The sequence below is a fragment of the Tupaia chinensis genome, unplaced genomic scaffold (genome assembly GCF_000334495.1).
Source record: "Tupaia chinensis unplaced genomic scaffold, TupChi_1.0 Scaffold000140_1, whole genome shotgun sequence".
NCBI classification, from domain to species: domain Eukaryota; kingdom Metazoa; phylum Chordata; class Mammalia; order Scandentia; family Tupaiidae; genus Tupaia; species Tupaia belangeri.
In genome coordinates, this window is record NW_006159610.1 from 1,111,945 (window position 1) to 1,129,571 (window position 17,627).

At 39.4% G+C, this 17,627-nt stretch overlaps 1 protein-coding gene across 1 annotated transcript in view; it reads left to right on the forward strand.

Moving 5' to 3' along the window:
- EXOC4 (exocyst complex component 4) overlaps window positions 1–17,627 on the forward strand; it is a 923,760-nt gene that overhangs the window by 103,473 nt on the left and 802,660 nt on the right. Inside the window, exon 6 of the mRNA XM_006144991.1 lies at window positions 2,829–3,072. Within this exon, the coding sequence (XP_006145053.1) occupies window positions 2,829–3,072 (244 nt within the window). The remainder of the gene's footprint in view (window positions 1–2,828; window positions 3,073–17,627) is intronic.

Consider the following 17,627-nt stretch of genomic DNA (forward strand, 5'->3'; position numbering starts at 1 on the left):
TCTCCTCCATTCTCCTCTCGGGATCTTGGGCGGGCACGCACGCACACGCGCCCGGCGTGAGTTTTAAGCCACCGGGTCCAGGACATGAACCGAGGTCGACTACGTGGGAGTCCAGCGACATAGCCATTACGCTAACTGCTGGTTCCCACGCCTTCTTATTTCTTAATGTAAACATTTTGCTGCATCCTGTAAGTTTCTGTATTTTCGTTTTCATTTGTCTCCAGGTAATTTTCTCATTTCCTTTGTGATTTATTCTTTGATTTATTGGTTAAGAGTGTATTCGTTTCTACAGATTTGTAAATTTTCCACTTATAATTTTGTTACTGTTTTCTAGCTTCATCATGATTTGGTCAGAGATGACAGTTTGTATGATATTTATTTATATCAAATGAAAATTAATTTGTGGCTTAATATATGATCTATCCTTACTATATGATCTATCTGTTCTTTGCATACTTGATAAGAATGTGTATTTGTTATGGAGTAGAGTGTTCTGTATATGTCTGATAAGTCTTGTTGGTTTATTATGTTAAGTATCATCTTTACTTACTTGCTGTGTGATTGTTCTATCCATTATTTTTTGGGGTTTTTTTTTGAAAGTTTTTTTTTTTGTTTTGTTTTTTTTTTTTTTGCTATAGGGTGTGTGTGCTTGCCAGAAAGACAGAGAGAGACAGAGAAACAGGAAGCGAGAAATCTGCACCCGGGGTCCAGGACTCGAACTGCAGTTGACTACGTGGGAGTCCAGAGACATAGCCATTACGCTAACTGCTGGTCCCATAAAAGTTAGCCTTTTCTATAGGAAGCAAAATGTGGTTTACAAACCAAAGTGACAATAGTATTAGGTGTTAGGCTAACATTATATTTTAAAAATGTTTTAGTGCCCTGTAATGGTGGCACAGGTGTTAGGGCGCTGTCGCCATGCGGAGGCCATAAGGGAAAGCTCTGGTATGGCTGCATGGCTAGGAAGAAGATTGTGGCATGAAGATCGTGTTGAGGATATTTCTCTCTTTCTCTCAAAATAAATAAATACACTTTAACAAAAATGCTTTAGTCTCTTTGATATCATAGAAAACCCAACTTAGAGTTACAAACCATTGTTGCAATTATATGCTCGCGTTTATGATTTCCCAGGTGCTACCTTTACTGAGATTGTTATTTCTTCAAACATATTTTAGTGACTATCTAATGTCTTTTCATTTCAACCTGCAGAACTCCCTTGAGCATTTCTCGCAGGTCTGGTGTTAACAAACTCTGTTAGCTTTTAGTTATCTGGGGACGTCTTAATTTCTTCCTCATTTTTGAAGGACAGTTTTCTAAATATAAGATAGTTGGTTAACAATGTTTTTATTTTAGCACTTTGAATTAGTTGACTGCCTTTTGGCCTCTAAAGTTTCTGATGTAGAATTTATGGATAATTGTATAGAGGATTCCGGTACCGGATGAGCTACTTCACTGAGGCCGCTTTCGAGATTCTCTGTCTTTGCCTTTATAAAGTTCGATTCTTGTGTCTCAGTGTGGATATATATGTGTATATATATATATATATTTTTTTTTTTTAGAGATTTTCGCTATAGGGCGCGTGCACTTGCCAGACAGAGAGAGACATTAGAGACAGAAAGCGAGAAATCACGCTCCAGGGGGGATGGCCACGCCGTAATCCCTTCCCCTCCATTCTCCTCTCGGGATCTTGGGCACGCATGCACATGCGCCTGGCGTGAGTTTTAAGCCACCGGGTCCGGGACACGAACCGCGGTCGACTACATGGGAGTCCAACGACATAGCCATTACGCTAATTGCTGGTTCCCTCAGTGTGGATATTTTTGAGTTTTTTTTTGGAGTTTGTTGAGCTTCTTGGGTATTTATGTTTATATCTTTCATCAAGTTTAGAAAGTTTTCAGCCAGTATTTCTCACTCTCTTTGACACTTTCCTTCTCTCTCCTCCTTCTGGAACTTTGACAATGGCTATGTCACTCCTTTTATTTTTGTTCCATAGGTCATAAGTTCTGCTCACCTTTCTTCAATCTTTTTCTTTCTGTTTCTAAAACTGTATAATTTTCTTGACCTGAACTTCACTAATTCTCCTGCTTGTCTAAATCTGCTTTTGACTTCTTTTAGGGAGTTATCATTTTATAGAAGTTATTATAATTCAGCTCCAGATTTTCTTTTTGGTTTCTTTTTTTTTAGGTTTTCTATCTCTTTCTTGATGTTACTATTCTTATTTATTGTTCTGACCTTTTTCTACATTTTCTGTTATTTCTTTCAGCATCTGTAACATAACAATTTTAAGGTCTTTGTTGAGTAGGTCCACCATCCAACCTTTTTTTTAGGGGACAGCCATTCTCTTTGAATATACCATATTATTATTTTATGGTATACCTTGTAATTTTCTAAATGAAAACTGGGCATTTAAATTAAATAATGCAGGGACAAGCAGGTGGTGTGGTGGTTAAGGTGCTGGACACTCCCCCATGGCTGACCACAGTTCGAGTCCTGGACATGCTGGCTTACTTTCTCACTTGCCCTCTCTGTCTTTCTGTGGTCAAATGAAAATAAATGATGTAATAAAGTAGTGGCTCTTCAGACTATACTCTGATGACCCCTGGCATAATTATTTTCCCTCTTGTTATTAACTGATTGGTATTATTTGAGGAATATAACTGTTATTTTGTGACTCTTAGATAGTTACTTTGCAAATATAATTTAATTGAAAAACTTCTCTGATAACTTTTAGGGAGCAGTGAAAGCAGTGATCTCCTTTATTATACTGCTCTATTTTAAATTTTATAGTGGAATCTGTGTCCATCATTATATTGTCTTTAATTTTGCAGTGAAGGAGATAAACCTGCAGGACATCAAGGAGGATTTGGAGCTGGACCCAGAGGAGAACAGCACCCTTTTTATGGGTATCCTTATCAAGGGGCTGGCCAAACTGAAGAAGATTCCAGAGACAGTTAAGGCGATTAAGGAGCGCTTGGAGCAGGAACTAAAGCAGATTGTGAAGAGGTCTACAACTCAGGTGGCAGACAGCGCCTATCAGAGGGGAGAGAACCTCACTGTGGAAAACCAGCCCAGGTAGGTGGGGTTGCAGCTTATGTTTTCTTTTTAGCATTTCTTTCTTTCAAAGGGGGGGGCACAACCCCTTGAGAGGAGCTCACACTGTGCTCCCTTCTAGCCCTTACCTGGCAGCCAGAATCACATGTGCCCAGTGTGTACAGGTCAACCTGGGAACCGAACCATGAGCTTCCATGTGGCTTCCAGGATTACAGAGCATTGCTCTCCTCTACCACTGCACCAGTGAGGCTGGCACAGTGTGTGTTTTCGATAACTCTGTTGTACATTTTCTAGGGTGTGGCATAAATAACTTATCTTCTGTTGATGTTATTTTCTTGAACATGGGATATTGCTACCCATATGAACTCATATTCGTAAAAACAGCTTTACTAGCCATAATTCAGCTATTTTATTTTTGGTGTTATCAAGAAATTTAAAAACATGTTTTCCATATTTAAATACATTGAAGGGTCTAGCAGGTGGTGTCTTGGTTAAGGCACTGGACTCCCACATAGCCAACCGTGGTTTGAGTCATGGACCTGGTAGCTTGAAAATCATGCTGGGCACATGTGTGTGCATGACCCAAATCCTGATAGGTGACTGGAGGAGAAAGGGCTGGTATGGTCATCCCCCTGGGGAGTGATGTCTCACTTCCCCTCTGTCTCTTTCTGCTGACAGCACATGTCCTATGATAAAAAAAAAAAAAAAAAAGAAAAGAAAAGAAAAAGAAAGAAAAGAAAAAGAAAGAAAGCTAATACAGTAAATGACAGAATGTTAAATGAAAGAATATAGGTATTATTGAACGTATCTGAACAGTATTCGCAGTAATTTAGTATATTAACTCATTTAATTCTCACCATAAGTCTGAACTAGTTATTAATATCCATGTTATGGTTAGAATTGTGGCTCAGCGATTAAGTAATTAAATTACCTCATAGAGTAAGTGGCTGGTCTGAGAGTTGCATACTAATCAATTGTGTTCTCTCCCCATCCCCTCCTTAAACTTTGTTTTAATGGATGTCAAAATTCTGTGATAGATTTTTGGTCAAGTTGTTTTAACAAAAAAGTACAGATTTTTATAAACTAGTAACTGAAAACTGCCACACCCAAAACAACGAAATGGTCCACAATGCATTTTCATTCTTTTCTGAAGGTTTTAGGATGTCTTGTTATGAACTAGTCTTTAAGTCCATTGTATTTGGAGGTGCATGATCTTTCCTGTCTCTGGCTTTCTTCTTTAATGGGTGGTGATATTTGCCAACAGGCAAATGGGGCTCAGGAATTCCCGTGTTTTTACTTAAAACAATAGGCTTTGGATTTCATAATTATTTCATAAGAATACTGAGATTCTATTCAGATTCTGACTCTATGACTGTAATACACTACATCTTGTTTGTCAAATAAGATTTTAGGGCATAGACTATTTTGTCTGATGGTGGAATAAGAGAGTTGAAATTGGAGTTCCAGAAAAATAAAAGACTATAAAATGGTTTCTCTTCCCTCCTCCCCCTTTAATTCTATCCCTAAACTTCCAAGGGAAGCAAGACAGGTACAAAGTCAGGAACTTAACATGGCTTAAAAAAAAAAAGTCCAGTGGAAGCTACAGTCTCATATGAGAGTGGAGAGCAGGGTAGAGCGTGTCTTCTTTGCTGATGTAGTGTGAAGTCCTGGGAGGTGACGGGTTGTAGAAGGGGCCATGATTTTGAGGGTTTGTTGTTAAGGAAATTCTATTCCTTGTACTTAGGACTTTTACATTTTTTTAAGGAATTATTTTATTCAACTTTATTATTTTTTTTTCAGTTTGATCAGAGAGAGAGAGAGAACGAGAAAGCAAGCCACCAGGTCCAGGACTTGAACTGTGGTCAGCCATGTGGGAGTCCAGCACCTTTAACCACTCTACTTGCCAGCCTCATGATTTGTACATTTTTTTAATAAAAGATAAATTTAAGAAATAATAGTGGGAACCAGCAGTTAATGTAATGGCTATGTCGCTGGACTCCCACGTAGTTGACCGCGGTTTGCGTCCCGGACCCGGTGGCTTAAAACTCACGCCGGGCACGTGTGCGTGCATGCCCAAGATCCCGAGAGGAGAATGGAGGAGAAGGGATTGTGGTGTGACCATCCCCCCTGCGGGGTGATTTCTTGCTTTCTGTCTCTATGTCTCTGTCTGTCTGTCTGGCGAGCGCACGCACCCTATAGCGAAAAACCTCTCAAAAAAAAAAAAGAAATAATAGTAATAACGCATTTAGTATAGATTTCCTTAGACTTAAATTTTCTGGGAAAAATGAATATATTCTATTTTTTATATCTAAATAACATTGATTTTGATTTTACTTTTAAACTCTTCAAAAATTAGTTTCCTCATGAACTTTATTCTAAAGTACTGTGGTTGGTGAGGGAAATGGTTCTGTACCCCTCTCTTGGCCACAGAATGTTTCAAAGCAAATGTTTGATGAGCATGCGATTTGGAGTTAAGTAGTCTTATTTTTACAACCCAACTTTATGATCTGTAGAAAATAATGCCTATCTTATAGGATAACTTACTTTATCCTATTTTATTATTTTCTTTAGCTTTTTAAAAAATATTAATTTGTTTCTTTCCCAAATGAGAAAGACAGAGAATGAGAGAGAACCCCCAACAGGGTCCCAACATTGTGATCCACATCCCTGCCTTCAACCAGCCCCAGATCCTGGGCAAGCATGTGCCTGGAGTACTCAGGGCGGGCTTTGGACTTGAACTGGGAACCGTCCCATGTGGAGTTGCCTCATGAAACACGTTTTACTGCTACACTATCATCTAGGCCCAGGGCTGCTCGCTTTATATGAAGTCATGTGGTTATGGTGCCTGGTGGAATAGCACTAGTAGGTACTGAGAATGCACGTGTGCATGAATACATACGTGTGAGCACATGTATATGAATGCATGCTCATTATTGGTGCCATCTTCAACTTACGTGTTCTTTAATCACTTGCATCATAGGCCAGAGAAGCTGAGGAGTTGGTTCCAAATTAAACTTTGCTTTTCTTCTTTTTTGCCTCTTGCCTGGATTTCCATAAAAACCTTTTGATGCTTTACTAATGAATATGCTGAAATAATTCCTTACTGTAGGCCCTGCTGCTGAAAGTTCCTAGATGAATAGCCTGAACTTTCATAGGGAAATAATATTACTGTAGTATATGTTGGATAGAAAACGGCACCACCCAGTAACTTTTCTGCAGATGCCATTGCAGTACCCTAAGAGCACTGTTTTTGTAGGATTTTGACCTCTTCCTTTTCCATTGTCTACACTCCTTCCAAAATTCCTAAGTGGAAATTCTGGCACTAGCAGTAGAAATTCAGCACACTGCCTCAGGAAATACTAAATACTTCTCTGTGAGGAATGAGTCAGCAGTAGGCTGTTTTCCCCTCTAAATTTCATTTTTGTTAGTATTTTAAAAGGTCTGTAGGTAGGACATACTGGCTACTAACAAGCTGTTTGCCTCTGTGTCACATCTATGACATGATTTCATCTTATAAAACATACGAATACAGAATTTGGGGTCCAAACCCTATTTTATGAGACAAAAATAAAAATAGTACAGTGAAAGCAAATCTTTGGAATTAACCACTTTATTAGACGATCAAAGGTGAAAATCTTGGGCTGGGATTCCAAATGCCTGATAATTTTAAGCTAGTCTCTGTTGGGTGTGTACTGTCAAATGCTTTAGAACTCCTCCAGAATTAATTTCCTTGAATTAATCACAATCATCCGAAAGTGACTGGCATTGTTGCTTCTAGAGGATTGGAATTTTAGAAGGGATATTGTCACATTATCCCTTAAAGCTTGAATGGTGATTCGTGTACATTGAACTTTACTTAAGCAGGTGTTAGTGGTATTATTTCAGACAGAAATAAAATCACATACACTTGGCATAAGTTTTTAACCATTCAAGGACTCTTATGGCTTAAGGTATGAAAATACATTTTTTTTTTTTAATGCCAGAGGGCTCATGCAGGTGAGTATATGCTTGCATAAGACAGAGAGAAAGGGAGAGAACCTCCTAATGGGGCCTGGTCTCAGCACAGTTCTCTATCCCATTAGAATTCTGGATGTACACATGCCCATGCTCAGTATATTTTTCAAGCTACCACAGCTGGGAATTGAACCCTGGATGGTCATCGGGGATTTGGCTCCCTCTTAGCAGAGCTTAGATATCTAGTCCAAAATCTTTTATTTATTTTTAAAAGAAAGTGGGAGCATAGGTAAAAGGAAGTATGAATCCTTCCTCCCCATCATGCATATTCTCTCCTCACTCCCAATGACTTGGCCTGTTCCAAAACTTGCATGTAAATACTACTCTGAGGCAATACTCTAGTATTCTAACTTCCCCTTAAAGTCTCATTGTTTAAAATCATCTTATTAAATATATCCTGGTTGTGATGCATTACAGGCCAGTTTTCATTTGTCTTTATGTAAGGAAAATTAATGTTCTGTGCTATTTTGTTAGAAATGCAGAGGGAACCGGACTAGTGAATTCTGTCTTGCTTTAGATTTCTGCAGAGTCAGAATATTTTCCTGGCTGCTTTTAAAAAAATCACTTTGGCGATCCACTTATTTTATTTTGGTTTATTTTTGGTCTCTCAAACTATTGTTGTCTATGTATAGGAGAAATATTTTATCTTTTGTTCATTTGGAATCTGTCAGTGTCTGTAAGCCTCTCCATACTAGTAAAAGAAAATATTCGACTGCTTTTGTTACCACCTTGATAAACATTAGGGTAACATGTGCATTGCTAATCTATCAGAACCACTTGCTACCCATTAAGTTTCCAGAAAGGCATGCAGTGCTTTCAACTTCAGATAGAGAATATGGCCTGTAGCCTCTGCAGTTCAGAACCAAGCTCTTCAAATCCTGCTGCCTCATTGTTGATTCTGTACTCAAATTCAGTTCATGAATATTTTAATATCATTTTTGTTTCAATTTAGAAGGTGGAAGAAGTTTTGTAATATTTAATAAATGAGAAAAGGATGAGAAAGAGATTGAAGAAAAATGTCTTCTCAAAGATGAGATGCTTCAACAAGAATGTGGGCGAGAAAAGAACGTGGGAAAAGAGGATGAGTGACGAGTGTAAGACAGCTAACTACTCCCTGTGTTTGCAAATGGTCCTGTTTAGCTGTGGAGGCAAACATTCTTGTAGAAGGCGAAGCTGGAGACTTGTTTCACTTTGGTAACACCTGCTGGTCTTGAAGAGAGCAGAGAAATCTGAGTGAGTTGGCACCATGGCTGCTCAGAGACCATTCTCCCTTTTGAAGGAGACCATTGTGTAGTGCTCTTTGACCTCTATTGGGAAGAATGAAGAGTAAATGTCAAATAGCAAAAGTAGAGAACATTACAGGTTTCATGTTGTGATAGTGACGAAAGATTCATGGGAAATACAGGAATTGCTATAGCAACTAAAGATATTAATAAAATTAAGTAAATATTTAAAATCTTTAAAACATTCTTTAAAAAAGAGTATATTTCTTTCATGTATTTTCAAGCACATGTAATCACCAGCAAGAGAGAGAGAAAGTGAGAAAGCAAGCTACCAGGTCCAGGACCTGCACTGTGGTCAGCCATGGGAGTCCAGAGCCTTGAACACCATGGCACCTGCTGTCCCCAAGAAATGTACTTTAATGCTAAAAGTATTAAAGACTGTGTTTGGGTAATAAGGTCCTAAGTTTTGTCTTCTTCCTCTTTATTTTTTTATTTACTTTTATTTATTTATTGGAGAGATTTTTACTATAGGGTGTGTGTACTCACCAGAGAGACAGATAGAAATAGAAAGCGAGAAATCACCCCCAGAGGCGATGGCCGCCTTGCAATCCTTTCTCCTCCATTCTCCTCTCAGGAGTTTGGGCATGCACGTACATACGCCCGGTGTGAGTTTTAAGCCACTGGGTCCAGGACTTGACCCGGAATCAACTATGTAGGAGTCCAGCGATGTAACCTCTACACCATCTGCTGGCCCCCTTCTCCTCTATTTTATAACACATTACATTATAGTGAAAAATAAATTCATTCAGTAAGTAAATTATTTCTCAAATTAATTTTAATCAGAAGTCATTAAAAAATGTCTTGGGGACATGAATGTTCAGAAATCTAAAAACGTAATAATGAACCTATGCCTGTATTTTAGTGTGAAGAATGTAATACTGTACCTCAACAACTGGAGTTTGTTCACTAAGTTTCTTTTTATGATATATGTGCATGTGTGTGTGTTTGGTTATGTTTTGACTGCCTTTCATATGGAGGAGAGAATTAGTTTACCTCGTTCAGCACTGCAATTCCAGAATCTAGCAGCAGGGTCCACCCGGCCCATAATAAATATTTACTGGGCCTGCCTTCTTGGCCTGGTGATTACGGTGCTTGGATCCCACATGCTGACCATGTAGTTTGAGTCCCAGACCCGGCAGGTTGAAAAACATACTGGGCTTTTGTGTGTGCATCCCCTAAATCCCCAGAAGGAATGGCTGAGATGGGATTGTGTTGTAACCATTGCGTGTGTGTGTGTGTGTGTGGGGGGGGTTCTCTCCCTTTCATTCTGTCTCTGACTAGAGCACATCCCCTCTTACAAGATTAAAAAAAAATTATCGAATGCAAGAATAATTCCATATATCTGAATGTCTGCCGTGGACCACAAACAGTGGGTTAAAATGCCAAGCAAATTATGGTCTCATCCTCATGGAATTTAAAGGGGAAGATAAGCATGTTATTAACTGTGGTCCGTGGTGTAAAGGGTAAGCAGTTTTTCCATGTAATCCTAGATACCTTATCTAGTCTAGTGAGGTAGGTGTTAGGAGGTGGCTTACAAAAAAATGCTAAAGTAATGCAGCTATTACTATTATTTTGTACTAGTAGTATTGATAGTTGTCAAGCTTCATTCATTTGATAGCACATACCAATTTTTCTTCCAGTTGTGTGGTTAGCATGACATTGAAATCTAATATGTAGGAAGGAAAGTTGCCAGATTCTGTCTGTCCGTCTGTCTCTCTCTCTCTCTTTGCCATTGGGCATGTGTGCCTGCAAGAGAGAGAGAGTGTCAGAGAGAGGGAAAGTAAAATATCACCCCCAAGGGGGGATGGCCACACCACAGTCCGTCCTCTTCCATTCTCCTCTTGAGATTTTGAGCATGCATGTGCACATGCCTGATGTGATGTTTCGACCCCCCAGATCTGGGGCTAGAACTACAATTAGCCATGTGGGAACCCAGTGTCTTAACTATCATGCCACTTGCTGGCCCATATTTTTTTATTATTTTAAAATTTTGTTTAGTTCATGATAGAGAGTGAATATGCACATGAAGGAGAAGCACACTTGACCGTCTTGTCACACCAGGAGCCTGCTCTCCCAGCCTTCAGCTCACCAGGTCTGGGGCATGTGTGTGTGTGCCCCAGTGTGCTTCAGGTAGGCGGTGCCTGGGATCTGAACCAGTGTTTGTAGTGTGACTCCCAGTGCTGCAGTTCAGTGTGTTACTCACCGTCCCACTTAGGCTGGGAGTGCAGCCAGATTCCTGATGTGCCATTTTCACAGTTTTTGCTGACCTCTGTGGCTGATTAAATTTTGATCATTATTGTCAAGTGCGCTTTTCTTAGAGATGATACCAATTTTTCATGTCATGGATAATGTTTGAGACTTTCCAAATTCCCTTGCCAACAAATTGTATTATCTGATATTTTCAGCTTTGCCTATCTCAGAGGTGAAAATGGCATTTCCAAGGTGGTTTAGATTTGCATTTTTCTTATTAGGTGTGAGGTTAAACTTCTTCTCATTTTATAAAAATAGTTTGTTGTTATGATGTCTGGGTTATATCTGAATATATCACTTCAAAATAATCTGACTTGAGAGTGGGTGAAACCACAGAGAAACAGAGTCATCAATGATACTTAGAAAGTGGGATGATGAGTACAGGTGATATATTATTTTACCGTTTTCACTTGCTTTTTTCTTTTAGATTTTTTGCCATAGAGCAAAAATACGCTTAATGGAGAGAGACAGAGAGAAAGGGAATGTAAATCACCCCAGGGGGATGGGCATATCACAATCCTTTCTCCATTTTCCTCCTGGAACTCGGGCAAACATGCACGTATGCACACATGCCTGGTGTGTTTTTCAGGTTGCCAGATCTAGGACTTGAACCATGGAGCCAGCCATGTAGGATCCAGAGCCTTCACCACTAGGAAACCTGCAGGGCCCACTTTTCTTTTTAAGTTTTTTTCTCCTGTGGATGAGAAAGACAGAGACAGAGACACGTCACCCCAGTACGGTCTGTAGGCTGCAGTCCAGCAGTCCCCAGCTTCGAGCAGACTTGGAGCTCATAGGCATTCATGCACCCTCTGTGTTCAGAGAGGCCTCTGGGTGTGAACTAGAACCTTCCTGTAGGTCAGCTTTGCAGAGCATTGTATTACCACTGCGTCTCCAGATGGCCCCTCTCTTCCCTTTTTTTAATATTTGAAATTTTTAATAATATAAAGCTCAAATAACGTTTATAGCCTAATCAAAGATCTGTTTTCCTAATATGTTTGTCTTTGTATTGATGTATAGGACTCTATATATTTAGAGAATCTGTTCTTTGGGATTTTGCAGCTTTTCCTCTGCTTCTTTTTCTTTTGACTTTGTGATGTTTCTGCCATCTAGACATTTGCTTTTATTTTTTTTTAAAGACAGTGTCTTTCCATTTTGTGATTCTCCCTGCCTCAGCCTTCCAGCTATAGGTAGATGCCTTCTCACTCCCATCTGTCCGTCCATGCATCCTTCATCCGTCCATCCTTCTTTCCATCCTTCCTTCTGTCTCTCCTTCCTTCTGTCCATCCTTCCTTTCTACCTTCCTACTTGCCTCCCTGCCTTTCCCTCTTCCCCCCTAAGACAATCTTGCTGTGTTGCTCACGGCAGCCTTGAACTTACGATCCTGCTGCTGTAGTCTGCCCTTATTGCTGGGGTTACAGGTGCATGCCACTGTGCCCAGACTTTAGGTTGAGCCAGGAATAGTACCTGGGCCTCCACAGCATCTTAGCAGCACATGTTACTGAGGCTGAGTCCAGGGTTTATTTTATCAAGGCTGTATCTGTCAGTTTCTAGGTTTCTCATCACTTAGTTTTTCCCTGCTGTTAGATTATAAATTTTTTCAAACTTCCTTCCAGCCCTTTCATAGTCTCCTTGCTAACATTTGTATTCTGTTACATTTGGAATCTGAAGGCGTGACCTCCCTACTTTTATGTAAATCTGACACTTACTGTGCTCTATTCTAATGGTCTGTACCCCTTTCATTTCTGTTGCCTGTATATCTGCCATGTGATTGATTGTCACTGTTCACTGTGTGCTTGCTAGGTAATTCTAACACTGAATCATTTACTTTATAGTCATGGTTCTTTTCAGAGTAGCATTTGCCTTATTTCCTAGAACTCTCCCCCCCGCCCCCGCTCATCTATGAAAACTGTAGGTTTTTAAAATACATTAAGTTATTGCTCTAAAGTTTGAAAATAAAAAAAAACTTTAAAAATACTTTAATGATTTGGAGTCCAGAATTCAGTCTAAGGACGTACTGATGAAGCAGAGCATTCTTCTGAAGTGGTTTTACTTGTGAGGAAGTCAGAAGGCTTAGGCTCCAAGGTTAGTTCTGTACTACAAGTACAGTGTTTATGGAAAGGAAATAATGAAATATTTTTCATGATTTCTTTTAGACCTGTGGCTAGAGAGAGGCATGTATCATTTATTCAAATAAGTAGCATTTCCTTTCATCTCTTTTCCCTCCATATTAGTTACTCTTCTTCTGAGTATCTGAGAGGCAGGACTTGGTGGAATTGGTCATTTTGCTGTACAGAAAAGTCATTTAAGAGCAGCTTTGAAGCAAGGTCAAGCATTTGTCCTTGTGGTTTCTTAGAGCCATTCCCAAGCACTGCATGTAGCACCCGGACATGCTTGGAATCAGGAAGGACCTCCGTGTAATTTAGATGAGTAGTTAATTTGAATCAAAGCAAGCGGGAAGCAAGTACATTTAACTTCAGTGATTATGATTCCATTTTGATTAAATCTCTACTTTTGATTACACGTATCAGTGAGAACATGCTTTAAATATACCCTCCTATTAAATATTGAAGGGTATGAATAGGATGAGCCAGGGACATATAGAAGAAATTCCATGTTCTTCAACTAGGTAGATCCCCTGCAGCACACCAAAATATTTTTAGAACAAATGAAAGGAATTAATTCTTGTACATATGGGACTTGCGACTCCAATTGTTAACTAAAATATATAATCCATTATTATGCAGGTCCCAAGATTAGTAAGTCTAGTAAAACTTAAATAAATTAATTGATAGTGGCTCCATAACATGTAAGGGGAATTGACAATGTCTGTAATGTTCACAGTTCTTTTGTAAACATGAAGTTAGACAGCTGTCTTTTGGGTTGACCACTGTCCTTAGTTAAAGTCTCTAGAAAAAGGGTTCTTGACTGAATGGCCCAGAGATCTTACTCAATATTACACTTCTTGGGCCTGGATGGTGGCGCAGCAGTAAAATGTGATGATCTGTGTGGCTGACTTATGCGAAGGTCCCCAGTTTGCACTTGAGTCCTCCCTGAGTATACACATGTCCATGATCTAGGGCATGCTGAGGCTTTCCATGGATCATTGCCAAAGACCCTGTTGAAGGAGCTGTCTCTCTATTTCTGTCTCTCATATTCATGGAAGAAATTGATAAAATAAACTTAAAATATACATTTCAAAGTCTCTTTTTATATTTGACAGAGTACAAAACAATTGTGAGTTTGATTTCGTGCATATGTTCTTTTTAAATGGTGGAGAGATTGTACATGCATGCTGTGTGTAAGTGAGAGAGAAAAGCATACTGACCAGGGTGTTATTTTGCTGCAAACCCCTCTCTCCAGTTTTCAAACTCCTCAGGATCTTGGGCACATGTGCACATACCTGATATGTTTTTAGGCTGACTTGGAGACTCAAAGCTGCAGTTGGCCCTGAGGCTTCCAGCACTGCAGTCCAGCACATTGCTGACTGTCCCATCTAGGCTGGGCCAGTTTGTTTTACAGAGTACAGCAGGTTCCAATTTTACATAGTAGCAGGGAATACTAGGTAACATCTATTTCATGGGTTGTTAGAAAGTTATTAGATGTCAGCCTTCATGCAGCATCAAGGCCTCTTCTCTATTTGGCAGGTGGGGAGAGCTGCCTTAGGTCTTGTCATTTTCTGTACATTTGCTGGTGTCATGATATAAAAGGTATCCTAAGCTCAGACTGGTAACTGGGTCTTTTCATTGCAAAAACAAAAACAAAAAACTTGTGTCAAATGAAATTCTTCTGAGGTCACCTGCAATTGAAGCACCTTCGTGTGTATCTCAGTCTGTATTCGTGTTACCCAGACTCCTCTAGCTACTGGTCCATCCTTGTATTACGGCCTGTGAATTTGAAGGAGGCACTTTAACTTTGTATTTGCAGCCCACATTTTAATGAATAAATAACTTTGTATTTACCCCAGAATTTTAATGAATAAATAAATAAGTAAAAGATGTAATAATAATTTTTAGTAAGCATTTTTGTTTAATTTTAAGTCTCAGCCCTGCTTTCAATGTGGTCTAAGGAACCACAACACTAGTGTCACTTGAGAGTTAGAAATGCTGATTGTGACCATGGTGGGGTGTGTGTGTGTGTGTGTGTGTGAATAAATTGGGTGCAGCGCCCATAGGACTCTGTTCTAGCTAATTCTTAGACATGTGAAGTATGAGAACAGTCTTTATAACATCACAAACATCACTGAGTTTTGCAGTTTTGTGGCATTCATGCTTTGCAAAGCAGTCTGCCATCTGGCAGCTCACCTGAGTGAGCCTCCCCACTGGCCTCATCACAGGCAGGGGCATTATTATTAATACCCGGTATACTCAGGAAAATGTGAAAGTTGAAATAATTTGACAGTTCACAAAACTCGTGGGTGGTAGAATTAAGATGAGAAGTAGCCTCCTCCTACTCTGTTAAGTTTGCTTTCTGATTTCTATAATGATGATGCTCCGAACTAATATTCTGGGCCCGATTTTATTTTTCCTCAGGAAAAGGCCAGTGTTTGTACTGACATATCCAGTCTCCTGCCTGTACCCCCAGTTGTGATCAATGGCAGGCCTCTCGGAGCTAGCTGGACATGTTAAGAAGTGTGATCATCAGCCCGCAAGTAAATGGATCCTAATTAGCTCACTTGAGAATCAAACTAAAGTTACTTCCACAATTCCTCTAGAGGACTTATATATTCTTGTGCTAAGAATAATATACAGCAGAGCACAATAAGAATATGTACCTAAAATGTTGACTTTCATTACCTTAGGAAGTGGAAGTATGGATAGTTTTTCTAATGTTCCACTGTGATAAAATACTGTTTTTGAAATGGGGGAAAGGCTTTTGGAAAAAAAAAAAATGATGCTGATATTTCAATTCAAAGAAAGAGAGCCCAGGCTTCTTTTTAAAATTGTAATCACTAATTCGCTGCGCATGAGAATAAGTTCATTCAAGGTGATCTCTATAGAATTCAGAAACTTTGCTTGACAAGGAGAGAAGTGACACAGGAAGGAAATGAATAGAGTCAGGACCCCGTTCAGTGTTTTTGTTATTTTTACCACGTTTCATTCTATATTACTAATAATTTTTTGCCTGTTCTTTTCATGGTGCAGATGGAGAATTAGTCAGCACTCTTCAAATAGTAACTTCTTTTTACATAAAAACTGTTATTAATAAGAGGTAAAACTTATCTCTGGCCCTTAAAAGTAGGCATCAGATAACCTTGAAGATTAAATAGGATCTGTGTCCTATTTGAGATGAAAAATACTGGCTCAGCCAAGCTTATTGAGAATACGAGGCTGTGAGATACAGGCAGCTAAAACGAAGACCATTTTGATATGATATAATTGATGATCAGTTTCTTTTCATTTTTCATAGGCTCTCCGAGCTCTGAGCTCAGTACTTTCCACCCGTTTAGAGTATAGTGGTAGGGAAATAAATATTCTGTGGTTATTGCCTTTTTCCATCAGCGGGCAAATGCAGAGCCCTGATATTAAGGTCTCAGCAGATAAGTGGTGGAACAGAGCTGATTTTCTACCTTGTGTGTGTCTCTGCTTCGTGACCAAGTAAGGCAGCTTCTTGGCTGCAGACATGGGTTTTCCAGCCAAGTAGCTAATTCAAGGTTCCCTGGATGTTAAATTTAGATTCAAATAGTCTTATCTCACCTTAAATATTGAACAGTTTTCACAGCTTGATGATGTCGCTTCACACCACAGATACTTCTTGACTTATACAACTGTGACGGCCCCTTGGCCTTTTCTTCTTCTCAGCCCTGTACCTTTTTCCTGGTGGCTCTTGCAGATGAGATCCACAGGGGTAGCTGTGGATAGAGAGTGAGTGAAAAGATCTGGGAGAAGAAGTAACGTTGTTTGTACTCATTTACTCACATCTGTAAGAACGCCATTTTTAAAACCTGCCAGGCAATTTTATAAAAATTATTTATTTATTTAATTTTATTTGTTATTTTAATTTATTTTTTAATTTGACTAGAGAGAGAAGTAGAAAAAGAAAATGAGAAAGCAAGCTACCAGGTCCAGGACTCAAACCATGGTCAGCTACGTGGGAGTCCAGTGCCTTAACCATCATGACACTTGCTGGCCCCCTGCCAGGTACTTGAGTGTATATTTAAAGGACAAATAGTTTCTTCATCTTGACACTTTTTTCTTCAGAGAGATTTTTAACTATAGAGAGCATGAGCTTGCAGGAGAGACAGACAGAAAGCAAGAAATCACCACCTGGGGGGAATGGCCACGCTGTAGTCCCTTCTCCATTCTCCTCTTGAGATTTTGGGCATGAGTGCTTATGCACCTGGTGTGAGTTTCAAGTTGTTGGGTCCAGGACTTGAATCACAGTTGGCCACATGGGAGTCTAGCCCCTTTTTCTTTTTAAAATTTTTTTTAGAGAATCATTTTTATTTAACTTCATTCATTCATTCATTCATTTATTTTAATTTGACCAGAGAGGGACAGAGTGAGAGAGAGAAAGAGAGGGAAAATGAGAAAGCAAGCTGCTGGGTCTGGTACTCAAACCCTGGTTGGTTTGTTGCAGTCTAGTGCCCTTAACCACCATGCCACCTGACAGCCCTGGGAGTCCAACACCTTAACCACTACATCACTTGCTGCCCTGCGCCACCCCTTTTATAGATAGATTTTACTGTGGTATTATTAAGATTAGGTCTGAATGTATATCTTCCAGTTTGTAATTCTATTTCTTTGTGTTCTCGTGTTTGGGTTGATAAGGGTACCTTTTTGAGAGCATTCCATTGTGAATTTTTACTGTGGGCTTCTAAAACTAGATCACAATCTAGAAAACTTGTTTCTTCCACACTTCTTATCTGTCCTCGGGCCTCTCTCTCTACTATTGTGGTGGAGCTCATTTTTCATCTTTCATACAGCAAATGGCCATTTATTACCTTTTATATGGTGAATGCTATGACAAAATAGTAGAATACAGTGATACATTGGAAACAGTTCTTTCCTTCAATGAGTTTACAGTCCAGAG